Source organism: Brachionichthys hirsutus, chromosome 18 (genome assembly GCF_040956055.1).
Source record: "Brachionichthys hirsutus isolate HB-005 chromosome 18, CSIRO-AGI_Bhir_v1, whole genome shotgun sequence".
In the NCBI taxonomy this organism is placed as follows: domain Eukaryota; kingdom Metazoa; phylum Chordata; class Actinopteri; order Lophiiformes; family Brachionichthyidae; genus Brachionichthys; species Brachionichthys hirsutus.
The window spans coordinates 4,358,774-4,384,878 of NC_090914.1; the positions used below are offsets into that span (position 1 = coordinate 4,358,774).

The window sequence follows — 26,105 nt, forward strand, 5'->3', positions numbered from 1 at the left end:
ATTCTATTAACCAGGTTCTATTTTCTTGACAAGAAACTAATACACGGCAAAAAAAAATCTAACTTTGATTTCCCCATCAATTATTCTTTTTTTATTTTATTCATGTAGTTAAATAGTTAGAATACCAGCAGTAAACATGATGCTACACCTATATCAAAGACAAATATTTATCTTTGTAGATAAGAAATGGTTTTATTTTATTCATGAAGTTATTTAAATAGTTAGAATACCAGCAGTAAACATGATGCTACACCTATATCAAAGACAAATATTTATCTTTGTAGATAAGAAATAGTTTTTTTTAATGCTCAGACACTCCTCTCTGAGGCTTTTTTGTCCAGATAAATGAAATCTCTTTACATTCCTTCTCTGGATTTATTATGTGGGAATCTTGATAAATGTCGAGTCTGAAACTAGTTGCCTCGCGTCAATGTCCCAACGAACCACCAGGTAGCAACATTGCTTTATTAGCAGCATTGTGCCGCTATGGCCAATTAATAAAGGCTACACGAACTATATTTAATTAATCTAAAATATTTCTCAGTCTTTTCAGAATCTTGCTTTACTTTCTTATTTTGTTGCGCATCTACAAGGCTATAAAACATGAGAGCAAATCAGGCCTTTTCCAATATAAAGACAACGATTGATCACGTTTACTAAATGCCAGACAAGTTTCCTCTCAATACAATCTAGCAGTATATTGTTTATTCTCTATTTATCAGCCAGACATAAATTAACACCCACCCAATTGATTTACTGAAGCCATCCTTTGTGAGTCCTTTCGTCACTGACTCGATCGTCATTTTATATTAAACTCTTTCACAAATCTGGCATAAACAAATAATATTCTCTTTGGGGGGGGGCATTGATTGTTTACTACGAATGAGTGTCAGTTTGGGCCACATACAATTTTTGTACTTCTGTAAGAAATATTTGAATGAAGTCAAAAGTTCAGACTACAAATTCAGGAATCAGATTTTGTTATTGTTGTTGTTTACATATACGTTTCTATAAATCACATCATTCAGATGTTCCTCGTAATATAGAAAATCTTTCAATATTTCTCTTTCAATGAATTTTCTTGTTTTTGTTAAAAATAATCTGCAGAATATAAAATAAATAAATACAAATGAAATGTTTTTGCTTAGTGGCTCTTTTTTTAATGTGGTGACATCTGTGAGGAAAGGAACAAATTGTATCTCTATGTACCTTAATATTAAATTATTTAGTCATGCAATGTACAGACATTTTTCAAGTGGTGATAAACATAGATATTTTTCACCATCTCCAGTAATTATTAACCAAAAAAACACAAATCGATTGACTTTCTTTAGGTCATTTCCCTACAGTAACTCTCGGAGTTCCCATATTTCGGGCGGACTTGAACGCAGCGTCATTTCGACGCAGTCCTTCAAAGATGCGACAGCGCCTGGTCGTTAGAGCGGCTGATGACCTGCTGCGCCGGGATGTGTTCGGCTGAGAGGCGCTAACATGTGAAGAGAAGACGCAAACTAACACTAACGGAGGGAACGATAAGATTTCCATCGAGAAACCACCACGTCGGGAAAGTTCTCCTGAAAACTTTATTCCCTGGAAGGAAATAAGTTGTCGAACTGGGTAGGTGAACTCATTTTGACAACTTCACTAAATCTGACACAAGTCAGTTGTTCTGTCCATGTTGACGAATTCTAATATGCAAAAAGAAAATAAAGTTAAAAAAGAACAAAGAGGTGGCCGGACGTTGCGTAATTTCAGCTGGGTGGACAAACATCTGCATGTGGACAGTCGTCGCTTCTGGACGGAGTTGTGTGTGTTTTTTGTGTGTGTGTTTGTTTTGATGTTGATTGGTTTCTTCTGTCTTCCAGACGTCGAATAAAGATTTTCTTTTGGGGGGGGGGGGGGGGGGGGTGCGCCTCTTTTTTGCTGCGTTCATTTCGCAACATCTGAGCTCCAAGGGTTCCGGAGTTTCAGTCAGATAAGAGATGTTTGTCTTCCAACCGGCTCTCTCTCTCACCAGGATGAACTTTGTTCAGCTGGAGCTGATTTATTCTTGAGGAGATGCTATTTTCCCACCTGCACGTTGTTGTCTCGACTTGTGACACACGCTGCAGTTGAATCATTCCCCCCCCATTTCCTCTTTCACTGCATCCCATTCCCACACCCCATGGTGCCCATTCTGCAGAAAACCTATTAGTTTTCCTTTTTTCTTCTTCTAATGAGCACCCCGGTGAGACAAAGTCAAGCTTTTTAAATGCAAGCCTCTTCCTGGGGGGCAATGACTTCCCCACCGGCAGTTGAAGAATGGAACAAAATCAATCAGTTACTAGTGAAAAGTTCCATTTTCTCCTCATTTGACCTCACTTGACCTTCCAGACAATAACCCCTCAGCCTCATTTTAGATAAATGTTTCCTTAGTGCGACGGGCAGCGCTCTCTTCCAGGTGGTCCGGACAGAAAGAGTCTCTTGGAGCTCAAAGTTGGCACTCTGCACCCTCTCCAAAGTCTTAGTATGCTCCCACTGTGATAGAATTACCAGACCTTCAGAGGCAGTTTAATCTATGGAGTCCTTTTATAACTTTTTTTTTTTTTTTTTAAAGAGCCCTCTTGAGCATTTCAGCCTTGGATCTCAGGATTTCGCAGGATTTCCAAACGAGAGCTACGATTACGCTTGTTTAAATTTAAACAGAACCCGGCAGCTTGGTTTATTTAAAAGTAAAGTTTGTGCACCGTAAGTGATTTAGCACTCCAGACGGCTAAGGGGAGGTCCGACTGTGTTTGCTGTAGCGTCGGTGACAATAACCTCACTCGCCGTGGTATGAGGGAGCAATGCCCGAAGCTGTGGTGCAATGCACCTTTAAATGGTTGCACTCCACTTCCATTTGAAGGCTTGTCATCTAATTTTACCCGGCAGCCTTCCGCCCTCCCCTCCAAACTCATTACGGCGGACTGCTCCCCCCCCCCCCCCCGACTCCTTTACCCACGCTGGTGTCTGTCATCTGTAATGTTAAAGCGCTGGAAGTCTTGCCAATTAAGAGGGTCACGTACATGCACTTCACTTTGCCAGGTATGCATTCTGTGGTTCGAGGTTTCATTGATGGGCGAGGTGGAAATGGCCAGTTCTTCCCTTTTTTCAGGAACAGCAGGGAACGATTATTCTCCCATCGAGGGCTATTTTGGCCCGAGTGTTCATGCAAGCATGTGGGTCAGAATTCCTGAGTTCCATGTGGGTGTTCATTGGGCTGGATAACTTATGGCCACATCTAAGTAGCATGCCCTGAAATGTAGCGAGCTAAAATAAGGTGTGTGTGTGTGTGTGTGTGTGTGTGTGTGTGTGTGTGTGTGTGTGTGTGTGTGTGTGTGTGTGTGTGTGTGTGTGTGTGTGTGTGTGTGTGTGTGTGTGTGTGTGTGTGTGTGTGTGTGTGTGTGTGTGTGTGTGTGTGTGTGTGTGTGTGTGTGTGTGTGTGTGTGTGTGTGTGTGTGTGTGTGTGTGTGTGTGTGTGTGTGTGTGTGTGTGTGTGTGTGTGTGTGTGTGTGTGTGTGTGTGTGTGTGTGTGTGTGTGTGTGTGTGTGTGTGTGTGTGTGTGTGTGTGTGTGTGTGTGTGTGTGTGTGTGTGTGTGTGTCTGCTGGAGGTCGAGGGTTGGGCAGCTCTTTTGTGGAAGCTGTGGGTTTTATTGAGATGAAGAGGGAGCGCAATGGTTTATTGTTTTCCCCACAGTGAATGAAAAGCTGTTGCCCCTCTGTGCGTTGGGGTACAACTGCAGGAGTAATGTGGGGGGGCTGTTTGTCAGAGGGTATTTTCTACTGGGGTATATAAGGCTTGGAGGGTGAGCCAGGGGTCTTGCAAGATAAACATGGCACCACTGCTGCAATAATAAAGACTTGCTGTCTCTGTCAGATCACAGGACCTTGGAACTCTGCCGGCCATGTTGGGTTAGATTCTTTTTTATTTATTTTTTTTTTTTTTGCTCTGAATGTAAACAACTGACCTGAAGGATGGTGTCTTTAAAATTAAATGTAAAAAATAAAATGCACGGCCGTGTCTGGAGACGTCCCAGGAGGCTCATATCCTACTTTTCAGTTTCTTGTGGGCCTTTTTTTTGGGGGGGGGGGTAGATTTTGAATACAGGTCTCTAACTTGGAGGGAGAAATTCAGCAGGAATTCCTGGGATTTATTTTTAGCTTCTCCTCCCGTCAACTTGTTCCGCCCTAGTAAAGAGCAATTTGTGCTGTTAATTGACGCACGAAGGATTGCTGATTAATAATCTCTCCTTGTTTTCCGTAATCGGCCGTGAGCATCGTCAGGAGGGCAGCTGAGTTCACCGGTAGACGTGTCGTTTATCAGAATGCCCCCCCCCCCAATCAGTAATGAGTGAACTTCAAGCTTTAAGTATGTATGATGTCACATCCTCAGACTCGTCTGTGCCCTCTGCAGCCCTTCCTGGAGAGACGGCGTTGCCAGCAGAAGTCCTGTTTACCTTTTTGGTTTCCTCTGTATAGGCGCGTTCTGTGGTTTCACTTCTGTCATATGGCTCGATGGCCTGTAAGTGGTAATAAATGCCCCCAGATAGTCATCGGCCCTCTGAGGACTCCTTTCCTTTAGCACGCCTGGACCGAGGTCGTGGTTGCGCTGCAAACCTCTTACTCGTCTGTTTATTGTCTTTTTTCAAGAAGGGAATTCCGGCTTTGACTGCGTGGATGAGTGTAAAGCCTGCCGATTAGAGGAACAAAGGAGTTTATCTGCCCATCTGAAGAAGCGAGCCGTTGCTGATCTCTTTTAATAACCTTCTGATTCGCTCTTGCACCATCTGTCTTCAATTTTAGGGGTGCAAGTTGCAGATTCCCTTGCGAGGTGGTTCACGCTGCGGTTGGTTCAGTCATCAGCTGTGGGAAGTGGGAAAGCAGAATGCTCCATTTGTGTGAAATGGCAGCTAGGTTAGGGGCAGGTGGCCGTCTATCTCGGCATGGATGCTGGTCTGCATGGAGTGTTTCTCATTACGATTTTATATTTGGCCATTTTCTTATCACAGGAAAACAAAGATCTTGCTGCAGGTCAGCAAACAGGAGGTGAGCGTCGACGAGAACTCTGTCCAGACGTACCAAGGTCGTGGGGGGGGTCACACAAACATGTTCACTTTCTCCAGCCAAACCATTTCCTACACCTACAGACCAGATCGCCTTTGATAAGCCTTTGGGAAAACATTTTCATGACCCAGACAGTTTATTTAGTTTTGAACTTTTTATTCCTAGCCAGATTAGCATATCTTTGGTCTGAGCATTAAACAGGCCGTTGTTGTTGTTGGGATTATCAGAGGATTTTACTGTTTGTTGAGGTGAATTCAGAGTCTACCCCTAAACATGAATACTTCTGTCGGTTTCCACAAGGTCCGCCCACCCGCCACTTGAAAGTCTATTAGCGAAGCTCGGTGAAGGGCCTTTGAGGAGTCTTTATCCTCGATCAGTGCCATTTTGGATGCTGCATTGACTGACCTTAAATCTGCTTGTTTTATAGCAGTTGTGAACTTTTATTTCAAAGATCAAACAAAATTATTATTCCATTCAACGCAAGGCGGATCAGATCAAAAATGGTGATACTAGGTGGGTTGGTCGAAGCCCTCTGGACATTCATTAGATATTAGCCCTCATTGTTCCAGGTAAAAAGGGATGTCACGAAGCCCACACACATCTTTTGTGAGATGTTTTCCAATCTGAATATGTTCAATGCAGTTAAATCAGTTTCTCATCATATTCTATTCTGTCAACTCTTTGCGCCTAGCAAATCTACTGAATGCAAATTTGCGCCATCGGCCCTCCTGACCACCACCGAGAATGCACATTTACTTTCCTGCTATTTATTTCCAGTCGCTTCTATAGACTTAGCATAAAATGATAGCGGCTTTGTGGCTGCAGAACCCATCCTGCAGCTGCATGAACCCGACGATGGTTTTTTTTTAAATGTGGATCCAGCGCTGTGATTGCTCTCCTTGCATTCCTGCGCGACCTAATTGGTGAACCTCCCGGTGGCCTGGGTTCATCCTTAGCCGGCCGGCACGGCTGCCGACTCGGCGCGGCGGCCAGCGAACGCACTAGGAACAATGGCCATCCTAATCCCTGAAGAATTCCTGCTTCTCTGATCTAGCTGGCCCAAGAATGTGATGTTTAAAAAGCTGGAGGCTCACTGCGGATCACAGCGAGACGAGTTCTCATGCACAGGCCTCCACGTTAATTTGTTGCAAAGGAGCCAGGGAGGCAGTGATGTGAGAAACCGGCGGCTCTGAGGAGATGGATTAATATTAACAGTGCTATAGCATGAGGGATTAGGAAAGTAAATCCCACCAGCAGTGGCGTCTCATGCAGCAGTTCCACTAATAATGGCGTCCTCTTTTTCACATGGTAGGAACTTGTATGGGAACTATAGAGTGTTCCTCTTTTGTTGGGCTCGCGTGCTTCTCCCCTCCACATGCAGATTGACCGTTTTGAGGTTTTCGAATGTTAAATCGTTTCAACATCGACTCCGTTGTCGCTTAATCCTCTGCGTTTCTTCATGTTAAGCGGGCCGGTTGTTGTTGCCCGCTCCCCTTCAAGCTCTTTCTCTGCCGATTAGCAGGAGTTCCTATCAGTTTACCGAGTCGCCTGAGCATTCCTCGGACTCAGACTTTGCTTTAGCATGCGGCTGGCATGAGCCGTCGGTGAGGGCAGAGGAATGGGAAGAATTTCCCTTTTTTATGCAAGACCTGAAAAGATGAGCTCATTAGGCTTCGGTGAGCTCGGTCAATAAGAGAAAGCGCATGTATGCACATCACAAAAGCATTAAAAGTTGTTGTTGTTGTTTTTTTTTGGGGGGGGGGGGGGGAGTACCCTGCAGAGACTCCCCAACTCTGCTGTGCTGACCAGATTAAACTTGATTCCGGTTCTGTTTTCAGCTCCAGAGGCCCGAGTGCCATGCCAGAGGGCTCCCGTTCTGCTGTCCACCAGGGCCCAATGGGGGAAGGTAGGATCAATGATGTATATGCTTTTAGTAATTGCTGTGTTTTTTTTTTAGAATTGAGCAGTCTTCTAACGAGGCTTTCATTAAATCAGACCCTTTCCTAATGGTGCTGCTGCTCACCCGTGACGGCATGCTAACATAACACAGGAGTACAGCAGACGTAAATGGAAATGTGCAGGAAATGTAGAAGCTTTGAGAGGCTGAGCTGAGCGAGCGACGAGCCTCCCTCCTACAGACGAGGCAGAGAGGCTCTTTGTGAGGCTGTGGAGCTCAGCCAAACCCCTCCGTGCTGCCGAAACCCTCCAACACTCGCACATCGAACCCGAGTGTGTCACCGCAGCCAAGGCGGCGGGTACAAAGCCAGCGGGGTCGACCTCGTATTCTGGGGTCCGCTCAAATTACATGTTGTTATAGTGTTCATTATTTTCAGTCGCAGCTACAACACTGACACAGGGGCTCTTTGTATCTGTTGGTCTGCACTGTCCCTACGCCCCCCCCCAGCTCCCCAGGCCTCCTCTTTCTTTTCTACTGGGCATATTTGGCGCTGGGCTTCCGCTTTGGCTGAAGAATACCAGAGCGTCAAAGCTTTCCTTTCTCCCCTGCGCCTGTCCCGTCGGTTCAGCTTTGGCCCATAGAGGCATTTCGGCTGGCGGAGACGTGTGCCACCCTCGGGCGGGGGCGGAAATGTGTGTCTTTGTGTAGTCTGTGTCTTCAAAAAGGCCATTCTTCTGACTTTGCATGTCCTCACAGCTCATTCTGCGACTCGCATATCCATTGTAGAATCACCTGGGTATGACAAAACACCCACTGCAGTCATTCTCATTGTGTTGTTGGCTCGGTTGTGACCCTCCTGGCTCTCCTGCTGTGGATGGATGGATGGGAATTAAGGGGCAGGACTGCTTGTAAAGTGCTCCGAGGTGCTGATTGGATTCGGTTAACAGGCAGGAGGAATGCTCCCAGGGAGAAGAAGACTCTGTTATGTCAGTGTAAACATAACGGGGTTGTGTTGACCGGCGGCCTTGCGCTTATTCATTAAGTTTTGACGTGAAATGAAGCAGAACGCTGATCCGTTTCACTGTAAATTATATCACTGCATAGAATGTTAAGCAGCACGATTCCACTCCTACATCACGTGAGAATGATATAAAATGCAGACGCAGTCCAGTCTCCAGTGGACCTGAGGCAGCATGAAGCATCTCTTTCAAAGATGAGGCTTCTCTCTGACCCACGTAACCCCTCGTGTGGGGGAATGTCGCTGGGTGTGCAGAATGTACAGCTTTAACGGGGTGGATGGATCATCACCATTCACTGAAGCTTTTCCAGACCGGTGGGCATTGGTTTGTGGACGCTCATATAGGATGGCAGGGGATGACTCTGTCTCTGAGTGGCCTCCTAGCTCCTTGACTGGGAAGCCTTTCTCTGCTTAATTGTCTGTGTGTTGATCAGAGCAACTCCGGTTTTTGAAGTTGAACGCCAACATTGGCTGAAACTCCCGACAAGCCCCCCCCCGCCCCCCCTATCCTGCAGGTCCACAACATCCTTCAGGTGTTGCAGGTCTTCTGAGTTACTCCATATCATGTCTGCCATGCAGGAGAATCTCTCACTCGGTGCAGTTGTTTAGTTGCTTGCCTCAGGCATCTGTTCATCTCACAATAGAATGTATTTGCATGCAAAGGATTTAATGGCCTCCAGTGGCATTCCTTCTATAGTAGAGCCTCTGCTCTATTACCCACATTAGTTCTTCTTCTCTGGGTTTTGCTGCTCGCCGGCTTCTATAAGAAGCTCGTTTGTATCAATAAAACTCTGCATCAGCATGTGGCTGGCGTTTTGTCATTGCCATGTGCATTGGAGTATTTTAAAGATGGAGGAGATCTGGTCAGCACAGTAATGGCTAAATAATGTTGATCGATAATGTGTGCTTGTAAAAGATTCTTTGTGTAATTATTGTTTTTTTCCCCTTGTAATTCATTATAGCAAGCATTGCACGGTTTTTCCTGGATGTAGTAAAGTACATTAAATCCCAGAGCAGCATGTTAAATTCCTCATTTGATTGCTGTGTACAGTTAATACAGTCGCTGTGTGAACCAAGGGGTCAAATGGCACCGCGTCCTTTACAACGCTGCGCTCTTGACGGGATGCCAGTGAAGCGTCGTCTCTCTCCACACTTCCCACAGTCGTCCTGCCACCAGCGGGCGTGGCCTCTGCAGCGAGGTGCTAACAGGACGGCAGCTTCGGCCGTAGAGTTTACACTGGATTCACGCCTGGGGGGGGGGGGGGATGTCCAGAGGAAATGTAAGTTCTGAATAGATCTCAGGCAGGATGTGTGTGAGGGCCTGAAGAGCTCTTAGATTGGGGGGGGGGGGGGGGGGGGGCTTGTTGATGGAGGGGTTTAAGTGGATCATCACATGCCTATGCAGTGAGGTTAGCTGGCACAGCTGGATCCTTTACGAGCCAGGCTGGATCACAGGGGGGGGGGGGGGGGGTTACCAGATTAAAATGAAGCTTTTTTGGTTTTGTCCTTATGGTTCTTCCTGTCTCTCTGAGATAAGGTCAATCTTCAGTGGTCGTGGGGGGGGATTTATTCTGTCATCTTATCTTGGTTTCTTTGACTCTTTCCCTACAGTAGCAGATATTTAAGGAATCTAATAGTTTAACGATGGTTTGTAGATGATGCATACAAAGGCGGGTTAGTTATATGTTGAAACGACAGAATTCCCTAGAAGCTTCCCAGCTTAACGATATGACCTTGACTGTCAGTGCGGAATGTAGTGTGTGTGTGTGTGTGTGTGTGTGTGTGGGCACACTCAGCCCCTGTTGTCCACTCTGGTGTATTTACCGACCTTCAGGTTAATTTTTAACAGCACTGGAAACTCCTTGTGAGGCCAAAGACAAGTGTAAATGAAACTCCTGATGATGAAAGTCCAGAGTGGATCTTGAGCGGTGCCGAAGGATTTATTAAGATTAAGTGCTGCAAAACATGATTCTTTCTTTATCCCCGCGGGGGAAAGGGGATCGCACACACTTTGCCCTTGGCTCTGAAAGAGTTTGCAGCTTAGTCGTCTCCCGAAGAGCCTGTTGAAGTCCTTTTTTGTAACTGGACTCGCTCATCATCCAATCATAAATCAGGATTTTCCACCTTGTGTCAAACGCCCGGGTAACATGATGAAGGTAAAATGACCAATCGTTCATTTTTTATGCTGTTGATCATGCAGCTGCAGGTACAGTCAAGCTGATGTTCCAAGCAATATCGCAAGTTAGTTTAATTTACACGGGGCTCATGCATGCTGGGTTCAAACTCGTCACCATCTGATGCATGAGTCAGGATGAATCAAGCCAGAGCGGCTGTGTGGAGTCTTGCTGATGGCAGAGCAGGCAGGGGCTTGTAGTTTTCCGATAAATGCTGTGCCCACAGTGTTGCTATTCTTCCTCTGTTAGTTTTCTTTAATGAAAACTTCCTAACATGTACATAAATGATGACTTGATGCACTTTGGGCCCCTCCTTTTTTTGACATTATGCTTCCTGAGACATTTGTGAACATTTCCATTGAAGAAAAAGTCCTGCTCTGCAGCTAAAAGCTCTTGCGACTCACAGAAAAAAGCATTTGCATGCTGAACGTGGCCGTTTGCTGCCTTGTTCCTGTTTCTGTGTCCCTAATTTGATTAGAAAACAAAAGGCCACAAGCCAGACGAGAGTGCAGGAGGAACTTGAGCATAAAGTCTGGGCTGCTTACCATCCAGTTTGGCTCCGTCAGAAAGAATCGTCACGAAGGTGTGGCTTTGTCGGAGGCAGCTCCCCTTTTAAGTGGGTAGCGTACACTCATCATTCGTCATATTAAAAATCAGTGCAGAGCAGTTGGAGGGATCGGAGATGTCGATTTAGATCCTTTACCGGATTGGATCGCTGCTGTCTTTAAGGTAATGTGAGGATTTACTGTTTTTAGCATGTAGGGATTACAATCATTTGTATTTCCATATATTTAGCAAAAACATTTTTCATGTAATCATTTCAGCTCGACTTGAATTATCTGTTATTGTTCCGCTTGAAACATTTTCCGTCTTGCACAATACTGGTGTGTACGCTGTCATTATCACCCTTGTTTTGTGTCTAGCTTGTTTCCTAATGGCAGCTAATGTTGAAATGATGCAATGCATTGTTTGAAGAAGACTGATGCGTGTTCAGGCGTTACAGCGCTGGAGAAAACAAAACCTCTGCCTGCCTTAAATGAAATGTTAAGGTTAGAAGGAATGCTAAAAATGTTTTTTTCACAACCCAGAAATTATTCCCCAAACAAGAATGCGTTGTGTGCCCAACACACACACACTGACACACACCAACAACTCCAGACAAATATTCATCTCCATTGCACACGTGCCTGGGTTTTTTTATTTTTTTATTTTTTAGATAATGTAATTGCCAGGTGCTCGGGGGTATTACCCTGAGTGTTTCCATTCACCTCCTGCACCAATCTGTTACACACCACCTGACGTCATACAGCGTGATGTAGAGACAGTCTCTGACGGCATAAATTCAGTCTGAAAGTGAGAGGCTGCAGACTGATGAGTCACTGCACCCCCCCCCCCCCCCCTCCACTGATTGTCTGTCTGCCTACCCTAAATCACCTGTCATACACCTGATGATACCCTCCGTCGCCCGAAACCGCCCACACTCACCGGCTTCATCCTTCAGTAAAGGCTTCCTGACTGGGAAGCTGTTAACTCAACCATTGCACACAGGTTGTTTGTTGTTAGTATATGCCAGCGCTGCGTTCGAGTACACCGCTGACCCGGAGGGGGGGGGATTTGTGTTCAGGGGAGCGACAAAGGAGAAAGGAAGGTCATGCTTGCAGCATTAACACACCTTTGTCTGGAAATGATAACCCCCGGCTCAACGGCCCGGAAACTGGAATTCAAAGAATGGCGAAGAAGGGTTTTTGGTTAACGGCGTTATACATTTGTTCACACACGATCACCTGATCTGGTTTAATACATGGATTAACCTTCCTGTTGCTGCCCTTATTGTGACAAACAGCTACTTGTTTTACAGGTTGTCTGAAATGCAGCCCAAACGCTACACTATCTCTCTAGCCTTGACTTAGTTAACGCTTTGACGCCGCTTTGAAACAACGGAGCGCATTGTGTTTTGCTAAGGTGGCGTACTTTGTGATTTATGTGGCGTGTGCATATCTGTAGCTTCAGTGAACGCTTCCCTTTTGCTGAATCTGGCTTGTACTTGCAAATCCATCATCTCCTGCATATACTCAACTATTTAACTGCAGTTCATGACAGATTTACATCAAACCTTTTTAGATCTGCTTTTGGAATGGAAACGGGTTGGAAAATAAATCATCGGTAAGAATCGACATGGTGAAAGAGGAAATTCTAACTTTTATGAATGGATCAAAAAGAATACAAAAACTTTATAAAGAAAAACAGCTTAATTGTACATTATCGATATAAAAACGTGCATGTTTGTCTTTGAAAGGCTTCATTTGAAACGTTCTAGTCGTATCTAGTTCTGTCTGAAACGGACCAATGAGCGTGACTCGCGGCTCCAGAGGGTTCGGAGTGTTTGCAGCTGTGCTGGAGAATCTTTTACTGTCTGTGTGATCATGGCTGCTTATTGCTCTGTATATAAAGAGGTGTCATAATTGATGTAAACAGGACATGCATGCATGGAAGGGAGATCACGAGGTGACCGCCGGGAGCGCCGTGCAGAATGGTGGAAACGCTGCGCTGCCCTGGACTGGACCAGACGCCCCACTTATCTGAGAACTGCATATTGGACCAGATCATTTGCATTCCTTTGCATGTTCTGTTTCACAAAGTCAGCGAGCGGTGCAGCAGCTCTGTTGTCCCCAAGTCCCCAAGGTGTGATGCATCAGCCACAGATGATGGCTGCCCGTGACACTAGTATCTGAAGTGGTCTCTCAGAGGTGGTCAGGGGTGAGTTGGTGATCAAGTGTGTCCTCCAGTCTTCAGATAAGACAAACGGTATCGCTGTCTACAGTTCAGCTCGACTTGTTTTTGTAACGGTGAGACATAGATGATGTCTCACCGTATCATGGACTTGTGCTTTTCCCTTTCCCTCCCCTTATCTCTGCAGCCCTGTAGCTATTATTTTAAATGGATTCAGGGTGTGAAGAAGAGGAGGGAGGAGGAAGTGGGGATTCCCACATGCCTGACACACCACATCTGAGAACCAAAAGAGGGTTGCCTTGTTCTAATTCTCGGAGGTGTATTGAATGCGGCTCGTCGCTACGCCGCCTCCTCCGATTTGTTACGGAGCGTAAAACCCTGCGTATCCTCTCGTGGTCGGATCCTGCCTGCCAGCTCCGTCCGTTTCTCCTAGCGTGTGAAACGGTTTGAAGGAATGGCTTGATGTGGATTGTGGAACTGAACGAAACCTCTCATGAGTGCAGTAGTGACTCATGGAAAGTTGGAGGATGCCAGAGGGTGTGTGTCTGTGAATTTACTGAAATGCACTTTGATTCTTCCTGTGAAGCCCGTCTTCCAGCTGCATCAGTTTGATGCACATCTAACAATGAACATGCAGCGACACTGGCGATGGAGGGTGTGTCCATCGCAGTCAAGATTTATTTTACTTACTCTCTCGATAATTGATGCTGTGGTCTTGAAATGACACAAAACAGTTTTATTAAGTCTGCAGAACCGGTTTGACCCCTTTTAACCTTTTGAATAATGAAGGAAATGGAGTTCCCCGCACACTCGGTGCTCCATTCTCAAACCACCGTGGCTTCACATGTTTAGGAAACATTTGAGTTAAATTAGCCGTTTGGCTGAGGAGGATATGAAATTGAATATGTGTCTCGACATGGAGCAATAAAAAAAAAACAGTGGAAACAAAGCCGCTAGTCCCTTTCACCTTTTTTTTTTTTTTGTCCCAAGTTTCCCCCACTCTGTTTTTCTAAGGTTCAGCCTTCAGCAGTCATGAGAACGAGAGGAAATGGTTGGGTTTTCCACAGAACATGCACTGTTTTAATTTCGACCATGTCAGTATTAATTTGCGCTGCAGTAGGCATTTCGCTGCAGAGCCTCTCAAACCTTTGTGTCTCCAGCCGGGCATAGACACTCACAGCATGGAGGTCTTTTATAATATATGTTGTAAGAGTACTTGAGTTGTATTTTAACTGCTGAATGCATAGCACGATGCACCGACCGAGATCAGGTCAACCCGTCAGAGTATGAAGGTGATGAGCGATGATCAGGTTTTGCCGTGTGACGACTTTAACGACCAGCGTTTCTTTTTATGTGACGTTTTACTGTTCACCTGCCAAACGCCTGACGCCTCCCTTCTGTTTTTGTTTCCCTGTTACCTGTCCCAGAATCTCCTCAGTTTTCCTCGCCCCTCTCCTCAAGTGACCATGATCAGGCCAACCTTGACTTTGGGCCGGACTGTTTTGGCCAGCTGTATGAGGCGCGGCTAGAAGCCGAGGGGGAACGTCCGGTCAGTCTGGTGTCCACCCTGTCCTCCGGTTCGTCCCGTGATAGCCGCAGCCTTTTTGGAAGCACCGTCGCCCTTCCTTCCTCCGCCACCCCTCCCATATCGGGTGAGGAGGATATCGACTTGGAGTTGAGCCCGGCTGAAGGCGCTGGAGAGAAGCTGGGGGGCCAGAGCCCCAACCTGAGCGGCTCCAGGTGCCGCTGGCTGGAGCCGAGGCTGATCAGCAACCGATGGAACAGCGACGTCGCCTCCGACAAGAAGGCGAGTGGCGAAGCCCCCCACGTTCCCACCTCACCTGTTGTCACAGACACCATGGCGCCAAACCCAAAGCTGACCTATTTGGACCGTGTTGTCATGGAGATCATTGAGACTGAACGCATGTATGTTAAGGACCTGCGCAGCATCGTGGAGGTGAGTGGACGCCGTGATTGACGTGAATGAATCGGGTCTTCTGTTACAGTCGGTGTTGACTTTCAGCCAAGCATTCATCGTGAGCCAAGCGTCTGATTATTATACAGAGTGGGTCGTCGGCCTTCAGGGTGTTTTAATGTACATGTTTGCCTTGGATTGAGGCGCCGCCATGATTTCATGTCTGCAGAACTCATTGGAGGCGATTTAGTGAATCTGGCCGTCGGCGCGCCGGTGCAGGGGATTGAGCTCGATGGCTGCTGAGAACAAATGGCGGCTATTGTGTTCAGAGCAGCTGTTTGAGGCCACACATGAGTTCAGTGAGTTCTTTTTTTGCCCTGACAAAATCAAGTGGTTCAGAGTTAAGCACATCTGGCAATTGTGTTGTGCTTTGTTTGTGGCTCTCGAGTCCGTAAAGAGAAGGCCTTGAGCAGTCTGTGTTGTATGTAAACCATTACGCATATTTACAGTACAATGGATCTGCAGCTTGTTGCCTGATGGACTCGCGTCTGGAGTTCAAACGCACAATCAAAGACTGGGATGCAGGTGCAGGTTTTCGACAGGCTAAATGTCGAGCTTTAGGATCTCCGTCGAGATAGCAGAAGCCTCATCTCAGAGATGAGAGAAGCATGGGAAGTGAGCCAGGGATGATTTTGCTACTCGACAAGCCACTTTATCACATCTTGTGCCGTTCAGAGCCTGGAAACAACCTCCAGACCGGGAAACCTCTGTGGCCCCTCGGTCTTTCTAAAGCTCTTGCACAGAAACGGGAGCTGTCAAACAATCTCCGCTTCGTCGATGGTAATGTCTTTAACAGGTGAGGCATTCCGAGAGCATGGCAGCAAAATCCCAGCCAGCACTTCCCCTCACCTCGTCTCCGACAGCGCCGGCCGTTTGCTGTGGGAGGGAGCGCCGCCCTCGTCGCAGTGAGAGTAACGACTTGCTCTTCACAAACCCTTCCAGGACTTCTAACTATTTTAGTTTACATGAACCACAGCCCAGCCCAGTCTGGGCCCGGCTGCAGCGAACCCAGAACCTCCATCTCTGCACCAACTGGGGAAACGGCTCAGATGAACGGAGACAGGTTTTTTTTTTTTTTTTTTTTGCGTAGGCTCTATTGAATTCAGACATATCCTCTAATCTTTTATGATTGCAGCGGTGCTTCCTCGTTTGATTTCACTCCAAGCCTTGACTCTGAGAGAGGTGTATGAAACTCCTGCTTTGTTTTGGCATGCTTTTTTCTTTTTATCTAAACCAAACAAATGTGAAACCTCCAGTCGATACTGATGCTGAACTCTAGTCCAGCATTCACTCTCAAATCTCACTCTTCTGGGTCTCCATGAAATTGACGTTTAGAGAGCCAGCTGCTTGACCCCAGCTGGCCTCCGTGTCCGACACCTGGTCTGAACACGCGTCCGTGAAAATCATACTCAACATAGTTAAAACAAGACGGTGCTCAAAGCTGGATTCAGTGAAATCAAACACGCATTCAGAACAACTTACTAACGTCAATCTTTATTTTTATTTGACCCGTAACAAGACAAATCGGTTCAGTATATTCCTGAGAACACATGATGGATTAATACCACAAGGCTTTCCAACATGCTGGAGGCCATGTATGTTTAACACTGGGGGGGGGGGGTTCTGTGTGACGCCTGCAGCATTGCTCTCACTGCACTGGAATTCTCCATATATGACCGGCTGCGGTTCCTTTAGTCGACTGATGTGATGGTTCTACTCTCAATTTGATCTGACCAGTGGGCCTGCAAAGTGTCTGTGTTTGCGCCAACATTGTCTGGGCGGCTTCGTGTGTACAAGCTGTTTACTGGTCTGCCCTTTTTTATATAGTTGCTGCGTGTGTGCTTGTTTGTCCCTTGTCAACTCGCTGCTCTAGTTGTTTGTATAACGCATCGGTGCGTCCAAACGAGGAGGGATCGTCAGCCAGATGTTGGTTTATTTGTCTTTTTATTTTTTTTATCTGCTTGAATGTTGCCGGGGGGGGGGGGGGGTCAAGGTGTTTCCGGGTCCTTGGAGGGGAAACGGTCTGGATGTGACAGAACCGCCTCCAGACAGTAACACTGGCTTCCAATCAATCAAACAAAGCCTTAAAAGGATGCTTTTCAATCGACCTTGAGGATCCTGCTGTTTTAAAAGCTGTTAAGCCTCAAAGACTGGACTGGATTTATGCACGTTAGATTTCAAAGATTAGTTTGTCCTGCTGATGGTCAAATCAGTGCTTTAGTGAAATCCAAACATATTTCTGTGTTTTTCTATGTTCATGCGCCCTCTACTGGTAGGAATCTGGAGGTTCCTGTCTGACTTGATGGCAACAAAAAAAAACAATTCTAACCCTGTGTTTTATGTTTGAACTCCACCTCTGCTGTTCTCTCCAGGACTACTTGGCTCACATTATCGATAGGAGTGACCTTCCCATACAACCAGAGCAAGTGTGCGGCTTGTTTGGAAACATAGAGGACATCTATGTGTTCAACAGGTAAGTCACACTCACCTGTTCTCCGCGCTCTGACCACCAGCGCATCGTGCCCCCGGAACAGTGTGACGATCACTGCAAAAGATCGTGACTAACGTGACGGTGTGCAGACGTTGTTCTCTGAAGGAATGTTTTCATGTGCTTTTTTTAAAAGGCCATGCAATGCAATGCAAAAAAAAAAACTAACGGAAGAATGAGGAATGGATGGACCATGCGGCCGGCCAAAACACACATTGACATTCCCGCCTCCTTTCACAGCGAGGAGCCTCGTGGCTGAGTGCTGAAGCGGTGATACAGCACTGAGCTCTAACTCAACTGCTATTGCCCTCTAAGAAGGGGTTGTGCGTCGCGGCCCTGACTGAGAGATTGTTCTTTTCGTGTTTCAAATGGAAGTAGAAGACGGGGATCGCGGTGCTGCCTTTATTGAGTTCACAGGAACTAATGCAGTGTGGAGGTTGCAATGCGTTTGAACCAGTTGCTTATCTTGGCACCTCAGCCGTTCACATGAATCTGGTTCGTTAACTCACGCGGGGCATGAACATTGCCTGATTTTAATGATAAACACTTTCTCATCCATTTCTGTACATTCTAACCATCATCAAACATCAACGGCTGTTGACAAAGTAAATCCTGCGGTGTGACAAAATATTGACTTTGTGCGTGAAACGAATCCGACCTTGATGCAATCAAGGTTTTAGTTTCTCGAAGTCTGAATGAAGCTGTCTTGATGGGAATGCTTGTCCTTTCATGCCGAGTGTATGCTGCCCTCTAGTGGTGAACGTGTTTCTGTGGGTCATTTCTGAGTCCTTACATTGGAGACAGGTATTTTCTGAAATTTACCTCCCATTGTTATGTCTTCCTTTTGCTTACTACTGCTTTCATGTTATGCTTTGGATTAACGCATTCGATGGCTCCATAAACGCCCAACTTTTCCTCTTCCTTTCAGCGAACTGCTGCAGTCCTTAGACGGGTGCGAGAGCGACCCTGTGGCCATCGCTCGATGCTTTGTAGATAAGGTAACGGGAACTGTTCTCCTCCATACTGATTGTTTACAATGAAACCAGTTCCCTAAGAAAATAAACATCCAGTGGGTTTGTTTGTCTGGCTTGTCTTTTCTCAGAGCGAGTACTTTGAAATATACACTCAGTATTGCACCAACTATCCCAAGTAAGTAGCTAAAAAATATTCCCTTGATGCACTTTTGGTTTTTGTGCTTATTGCATTTTAAGAGGTAACGTTTGTTTTCAGCTCTGTTGCGGCACTGACTGACTGCATGAGGAGAAAAACTTTGGCCAAGTTCTTCAGGGATCGTCAGGCTGCCCTAAAGCGTTACCTACCTCTGGGTTCCTACCTTCTGAAGCCGGTACAACGGATCCTGAAATATCACCTGCTGCTTCAGGTACTGGACGCTGCTTCCACGCAGCAATGTCATTTTGTAAGCACTTACTGCAGGCTCCTCTTTTTTTTTATTTGAACAGATTGATTATTAATGGCTGAGAGGCTCAACTGAAACTTTTATAGTATTTCGCAAGATAAAATAATGAATAAAAAGGACACGCATGGTGTGTTTGTCTGGGGAAAGATTTATCTGCTTCCCTGTCATAAATTGTCCCCGACCTGCTTTAAAGGAAATTGCCAAGCACTTTGACTCTGATGAGGAGGGCTATGAAGTCATTCAGGAGGCCATAGACACTATGACTGGAGTAGCCTGGTACATCAACGACATGAAAAGGAAGCACGAACATGCTGTCAAAGTGCAGGTGAGAGAGAATTACCGTAAATGCATGCTGACGTCCCATATCAAGGTGAATTTATGTCGTGCAGTGCATTTCCTCCTGTGCAGAGATGTCTCTTACACATTTTGGACTTCCTTATTCTGCATAAATATATATTTTAATGGCCCAACTCTGACTTCCAAGCAGATATCATCCAAGGAAAAATTCATGCACCTTCAAGATTTTCTATTGAGCAATAAATCCAAAGCCTAATTAAGTGTTAAAAATAAGGACTGCAACGTTTTAATGTTTCCCTGTTTGAGCCATTGGGCCATCACCTTCCTGTTTTTCTGGTAAATGGCTTTCATGATGAATCTGCAGGAGATCCAGTCTCTTCTGATAAACTGGAAGGGTCCTGACCTGACCACCTATGGCGAGCTGGTGCTGGAGGGCACCTTTCATGTCCTGCGGGCGAAGAACACTCGTACACTCTTCCTCTTTGAAAGGATGCTTCTCATTACCAAGAAAAGAGGAGAGCACTACGTCTACAAGAGCCATATCTCGGTATGCTTTTTGACACTTTTTTTTGGTCATTGTTTAGTGATTTGATTGTTTAAATGTAAGCGACCGCTGAAAATGAAGTGAGATTGTCCTTGTGTTTTGCAGTGCGCTACCTTAATGTTACTTGACAGTGCCAAAGATCCCCTCCTCTTCAGCGTCATCCATTTCAAGCGTCCTAAACAGCCCCATACGGTGCAGGTAGGTTAAAGCCAGAGACGGAAACTTAAAACACACAGTTCTGCATTCCAAACAATTGTCTAGGAATATCATGAAACATGTGTTCATGTTGGTCACAGTCATGTTAAATAAACCATTATTTAGCTAACTGAAGGAAATAAGAAATTTGATTCTCATTTCTAAAACTCAGGATTGACCAGTTTCAGCCTTTTAAGAGTGTTTTATTTTATTTTTTTCCTGTCTTGATTTAATGGTGTTTCCTCTTCCTAAATGACAAATCAGGCAAAGTCGGTAGAAGAGAAGCGCCTGTGGTTCCATCACATTAAGAGGCTCATACTTGAGAACCACAGCACCATCATCCCACAGAAGGTAAGCGACTCCATCCTCGGGCTTCTTTCCTCCCAGCCTAATGAATAATAGTATTTAAACCTGATGTCTCCCTTTGTGAAGGCGATAGAAGCCACCATGGACAGCTCCAACTGTAAGTTTGACTTTTCTCTAACTGTTTGATTCACAAACAAGGAGTGTGGTTAATTTTCGGGGGAAGTATAGTATGCTATACTATAGCAGTAGGCCCCCAACCCATTTATGTATGTGAAGAAAATTGCCTCTGTAAATGCGGCTCCGAGTATGACGACGGATTCCTGTGCTGCTCAGATCTGGGGAAGTACCACTATAGTCCTGAGAGGCTGAAGAAAGCAGAGTCTGCTGACGACTTCCATGTTGGGGGACGGAATGAGAGACGAAGAAGATCAGGTTAAAGAGATTTGTTCCATTCCATATCTGAATATTTGTCTCCTAGCATCGAATCCCCTTAAAATGTCAAATATCTCATATATAAAAAATGCATTCAGCTTTTACACACCAACTTGATTTTCATAGGTCTTTATTGTAATACTATTATTTACGAGTAATTTCTTTCCTGTTTTTAGAGCCTGCAAAACAAATCACAAGGACCACGAAAGGTTGGTTTGTTCATTTTGTTTGCGTCGCTGTTTTGGATTTTGCATCCAAATGGGATATTCATTAACTACCGGTACTTGATCCAAATTGAGGGGGAGGAAATTGGCAATTACCACATCAGATCTTCAGCCCTAAGATTATTTGGTCCGGTCAAATGTCCACACCGACGTGGTTTTATGTGCTTCTCCCTCAAACACACCTGGAAATCAGATCAAAAGTAATGTAATGGGATTATTTGTATGCCACGTTGGTTGAAAGCTTTGTCATACACAAAACTCTCTCTGTTGTCACATTCAGCCGTGACTTCCTGTTTGCCTCCATTCTAATTGGCCCATTATGAAATCGAAAAAAACCCTTGTGTATCCGTTTCCTCAGATCTCCTCTGCTCCCAGTCCAGATCAATTTTTGGGACCAATTTTCATGTCAAGCTCCCCATTTCAGTGAGGGAGTAGGCCATGATCCTGGCTAATTGCATCAGGGCTCGTTTGAGCCTCCGAGAGGAAGATGTTTCTAATTGATATTTATCTAATAACAAGGCCTCCCATTGGTCTGGGCCAGACTAACTGCTGCCTCGCTCGGCCTCTGCTTGTGGAAGCAGCGATTGTGTCCCGACTATAATGGCACAAGATGCATGTGATGTTCAGCTTGTGCTGTCAGGTAATTTCTGACTTCAGCAAGCAGCTTTCAGACGTAATGACATTTTCATTTGTTTCTCCTTCCCTCCTTATCTTTGTCCTCCATGCAGCTGTTTTAAAGGTAAGCGTCTGAAATTCAAATGCGGTTTCATAAACCTTGATACGTTTTTTTTTTTTCTTCTTCAAAAAGTTCAGAGTTTCTTTTCTAAATGTGAAATGACTGAAGCCTGAAGAGAGAATTTGCAAACATAATCTTCAAAGCATGTATTTTGACTGAATTGCAATCATTTATTACAAGGAAGCTATAGAGCAACAATAAAGATCATTCCCTTTCCAGCCTTGTAAACAACACAGCTGTAGCGCTTGCCTTGCAATAGCAAACCACATATGTGTGACTTCACGCTACAGCATGCAGACAGCGAGGGTGCACTGCTTGGGGAGAGATGCCCCCAGCCAGCTGGTGTCGGCACCCGGACCGCAAGTCTAGACGAGCCCCAGGTCGAGAGGCCGGGCGTGGACGATCTGATCCCCAGTGGGGACTCGCTCGAGCAGCTAAGTCCTACTGGAAGTGACCTGAGAGTGGGCTCTTCACCCAGTGAGGGGGGGCTGGCACTGGAGGAGGATGAGAAAGAGGGGGAGAGTTACGAGGAAGATGCACTGATGGGAGACGACCAGGTAGCCGACTTTGCCAACTCGGTGTTGGCAGCCATCTCCTGCTGGCACTATAAAGCCAGGGCTTTGCTTTCTACTCGCTTCACGACGGTGAGGGTTTCTGCCACCCACAGCTTTCCATTTCCTACTCCATTCCACTTAGCTCACCAGTAATCTCTGCCACTCGTTCTCCCATGCTGGCTCTCGTTCCTCTTTACTTTTTCCCCTTTTCATAACCGGAACCAGCCCAACGACTATACTACTTTTTGCACTGTGCATGCTGAATGTCTCGGGTTACATTTATGCTGTTGAAATGCGTGACCGATGTTCCCCCAAACTTAAATCTAACCTTGTGCATGCGTTTGCTTGGATTGTTCTGCCTTTGGACTGCATGCATGATTCCCCTTAAAAGCTGATGCTCTTGAAACCATGCCTGAATTTGCATTACGAGTGGTTTAATGCGGTGCTAATAAAAGTTGTCTGACTTCAAAGGTTAAACAGCCATTTCATGTAATTATCATTATAATGGCACGAGCTTTGGTCTTTGATAATCATTTTTCCTGCTCATATTTCCCTTTTTTGTTAACGTTAATTGTTACTCCAGTCTCATGTTCTGATCCTTGTAGTGAATTATTAAACGCTGGCCTGGAAACACATCGTCTAAAAAAAAAAAAAAATGCTTCTTGTCTGTGTGATCTCCAGGATGATTTGGAATACAAATATCTTGACGAATGTCTTGTTTTTCTCTTTCAGGACGATCGGAGCAGAGATTCGGAAACGCCACAGAGGGAGGAGGAAGACAGTTGCAGGCAAGAGGCTGCGAAAGAGAGTCTCGCATCAAAGGTATACAATTACAACAAACAAACAAACATATGCATCCATTTGTTTCCATGCCGCAAGAATGGCCATCGCTCCTCCTGCCTTCGTGTTGTTCAGTTTGAGTCCATTTTCTAGCCATTGTTACATTAATGACCCTGTCATCTTATATTATGGGCGCGAGCTAATTCAATACTAAGTCAGGCTTTCACGTGTCTTATGCAAATAGGTGCTCTTTGCCGTGCGCAACATTTCTTTTCAATTTTGAATCGTGTCTGGAGCCACGTTGGTCTTCAAAATCAAAATCTCTGTTCTGTGATCAGCACTCTGAGTCAGTTGTAGCTTTCGCCTGACGTCACACACATTTATTACATTTATTTTAAAAAGAAATTGGATTTATTTAAACGCTCCCTCACCCTTATCGCCAGCCCACAGCTCCGAGCTGCTTTTTCAGGCCCGTCAAAAGAGCCGGCACCGCTGGGAAAAGGATTTAGATTAATGGTCGCATCGTTTGAGTCTCAGACATGGCAGTTTCCAGTGTTTAATTGCTGTGAGGGGAAAGTGGGCCAATAAGGTGTCATTAGTAGCTAAGCTGCAAATGTGATCGCAACGTGTAATAAAAGTCTCTTCACATTAAAAGGCTCCATAAACTGTGGCTGCTCTGGATTTAAGCGTCTAATTGACTTTTGTTTGCAATCAGAATTCCTTTTGCTCAAGTTATTCCACTTTGCAAACAATGCTGTGTCATGTTCCAGGCCGGTGAAGAGGAGCGGTGTCCTCTAGAAACGTTCCCTCAACTCGGGAGCAACGGTGACCAGCAGCAGGTTCACCCCTCCCAACAGCCCGGGTCGCCTCTCTCCTCTTGGCCCCAAGAAGACACGACGCCAGAACCTCATGATAGCCCAAGAGAAACCGCAGAGGAAGAAGAGGAGAGCGATTCCTCCGGTCTGCAGGTGGAGGGAACGAGCATGCTGATGAATGGGGAGCACTCTGAAGAGGAAGAGGAGGTGCTTCCGGGCAGTAATGGCGTCCTACCTTCCTCCGAGTGCTTCATCAGCAGCTTGTCCAGACGGAGCAGTCTGGTTTTGGAGGACTTGTGTTCTATGACGTGTTCTTCACCCTCAGTCGATCATGACGTCTTCAAAAGCCCCTTGGCCTGCATGGACCTCGAGCGGCCGACCCAAATGTTGGCCAGCTCTCCTCCGGAGCTGCGGGCGGTCTCGCCGATCCTTTCTACACCTGCTCATGAACCAGAACTGAGTGCCCTCATTGAAGGGGAACTCAAGTCCACTCTCTCGAGACAAGACCGCCTCCTCATCCACAAGATCAGGAGATATTATGAGCACGCCGAGCACCAGGATGCTAACTTCAGCGTCAAGCGTAGGGAAAGTCTGTCCTACATACCAGCGGGTCTGGTCCAGCACCTGAGCCGGCAGCTCAACAGCGGTCCTCAGGAACAGGCCGTATCGCTGAACAGGAAAAGCCCGGCTCGCAACCGCCCCACTTCCTGGTCCGTGTTTGACCTTCCCGGCTTAGAAAAGAGTCACGACTCTGATGAAAAAACGGAACCTCAGCGACAACTGGAAACCAAATTTAGAGCTCAGAGTGTCATGAATGTCTCGACAACAGAGGAAGAGCTCTGGCCCATGTCAGACATGCTCAAGGTTTGGCAAGGCATGAAAGTCGAGGAGAACCAGGAAGTCAGTCAGACTTTAGAGGAGGAGCTTAACGCTTCAAGGTCGGAACCTGTACAGGATATCGGCTCGGACGTTTCAGACATTAATACCAGTAAAAACCATCCTCCAGCTTTGATGGCATCTGAAAAAGGTGCTCTTTCCGATGACCCCACCTCGAACGTTTCAGTTTCGGAGGCGGTGCCGTGTCAGGACTCTAAGATTCCCACGCCGCAAGAAAATAACCACTTAAATCACGGCCACCTACCCAAGGCTATTAGCTTCCGAACAAGTATGGAAGAGGACCAGATCTTACAAGACATGGGAAAGATGAAAAACAAGGTGCTCCAGCTGGCACGCCAGTACAGCCAGCGCATCAAAAATAACAGGCCAATGGCGTGGCAGAAAAACCGAGAAACGGCCAATCAGGGCTTCAAGAATATGCCGTCTGTCCAGGAGGAGAAAATGGGTAAATAAGATGATTCCTTTCGTATTTGGCGAACTGTCCCTCTTATGTCTGTGGAAAACTGTAAGCATATTTGTGTTTTGTATTTTGTATAAATATGCAGGTAAACCCAACCTGAGATTGGCCCTGAATGTTTGTGACCAGCTGAATATTCAGGAAGAGGCTTCCAGCAGCCCAGTGCAGACGCCCAGCTCTCCTCCGGCAGACGGCTTCTCCTGGCCTGTTGTACAGGAGCTGCGTACCAAATACACCTCCCACTCCTCAGAACTGCCCCGGAGCCGCGCAGATCCGGACGGGATGCTGGACTGCTGCACAAACGGGTGTAATGGCTTCTTTCCAGAGTATCACGGCTCCCCTGGTCATCACAGAGCTCCAGCAGACCGTCCAACAGCCCATAAGGAGCAGAGTCCTGCGATGGAGGACGGGCCCCAGCCCCGGCTCCGGCCCCTGCTGTGCAGGTGGAGCTCCCTGGACCACATGCTTGGTTCGCTTCCCCTCCGTGACGTAGACTTCCTTCAGGGATGTGTGAGGACCGGCAACACAACCGGTCAGGCGTCTCCGATAAGAGAACCTGGCAAACTACGAGACGAGGAAAAGGTTCTCCAGGAGGCCCCGGACTGCCTCTCGAAGGCTGCCGCCCCGAAGACCACAGACAGTCATTTGGTGAAGAGCTTACGGGACAAGTTCCAGAGCTTAAGCTCGACCTCTTGAACCATGTTCATTTTTGTTGTTTTTTTAACGTCAGGGATCTCGTTGTCTTTCAGTTACCTGATGCTTCTCAACATCTCATTTAACTGTTTGACCCCAAAATAATGCAACCCGTGTCTTCACTAGAGGGGGGGGGGGGGGGGCATGGTGGTGATGTTGGCACCATTAAAGTGGTATGATGGGTCATTTTGGCCTTTTTAAAAGAGGTGTGTTGCAAAATTTGTACTTTGGGTGTTTGCACTGTACTAAAACATTCATGTAAAAATACGTATTCCGTATCGGTTGAAGATAAAAGGTCTATTTTGTTATTATGGTTTCGCTCCCACAGTTGATGATTCTTGTTATAACAATGAAGTCATTATTTAACTTGTAAAACTGTCAGCTCGAGGCAATT

At 46.1% G+C, this 26,105-nt stretch overlaps 1 protein-coding gene across 1 annotated transcript; it reads left to right on the forward strand.

The window, feature by feature from the left end:
- Nucleotides 1-6,927: 6,927 nt before the first annotated feature.
- LOC137907609 (pleckstrin homology domain-containing family G member 3-like) lies at nucleotides 6,928-25,828 on the forward strand. The gene is made up of 18 exons (XM_068751962.1): nucleotides 6,928-6,988; nucleotides 14,329-14,858; nucleotides 17,249-17,349; nucleotides 18,293-18,362; nucleotides 18,467-18,513; nucleotides 18,595-18,745; nucleotides 18,975-19,106; nucleotides 19,443-19,625; nucleotides 19,728-19,820; nucleotides 20,082-20,168; nucleotides 20,250-20,280; nucleotides 20,457-20,555; nucleotides 20,732-20,764; nucleotides 21,508-21,518; nucleotides 21,806-22,159; nucleotides 22,802-22,891; nucleotides 23,620-25,006; nucleotides 25,107-25,828. Exons 1-18 carry the CDS (start codon nucleotides 6,940-6,942, stop codon nucleotides 25,712-25,714), a joined length of 4,056 nt encoding a protein of 1,351 aa, XP_068608063.1. The 5' UTR covers nucleotides 6,928-6,939; the 3' UTR covers nucleotides 25,715-25,828.
- Nucleotides 25,829-26,105: the final 277 nt, after the last annotated feature.

Bases quoted from the DNA above. Each gene is read 5' to 3' on its own strand.
- LOC137907609 (XM_068751962.1), top strand. From the start codon at position 6,940: ATGCCAGAGGGCTCCCGTTCTGCTGTCCACCAGGGCCCAATGGGGGAA. The intron at 19,626-19,727 runs GTATGCTTTTTG...TGTGTTTTGCAG, and splicing joins TCTACAAGAGCCATATCTCG to TGCGCTACCTTAATGTTACT. The intron at 25,007-25,106 runs GTAAATAAGATG...ATAAATATGCAG, and splicing joins TGTCCAGGAGGAGAAAATGG to GTAAACCCAACCTGAGATTG.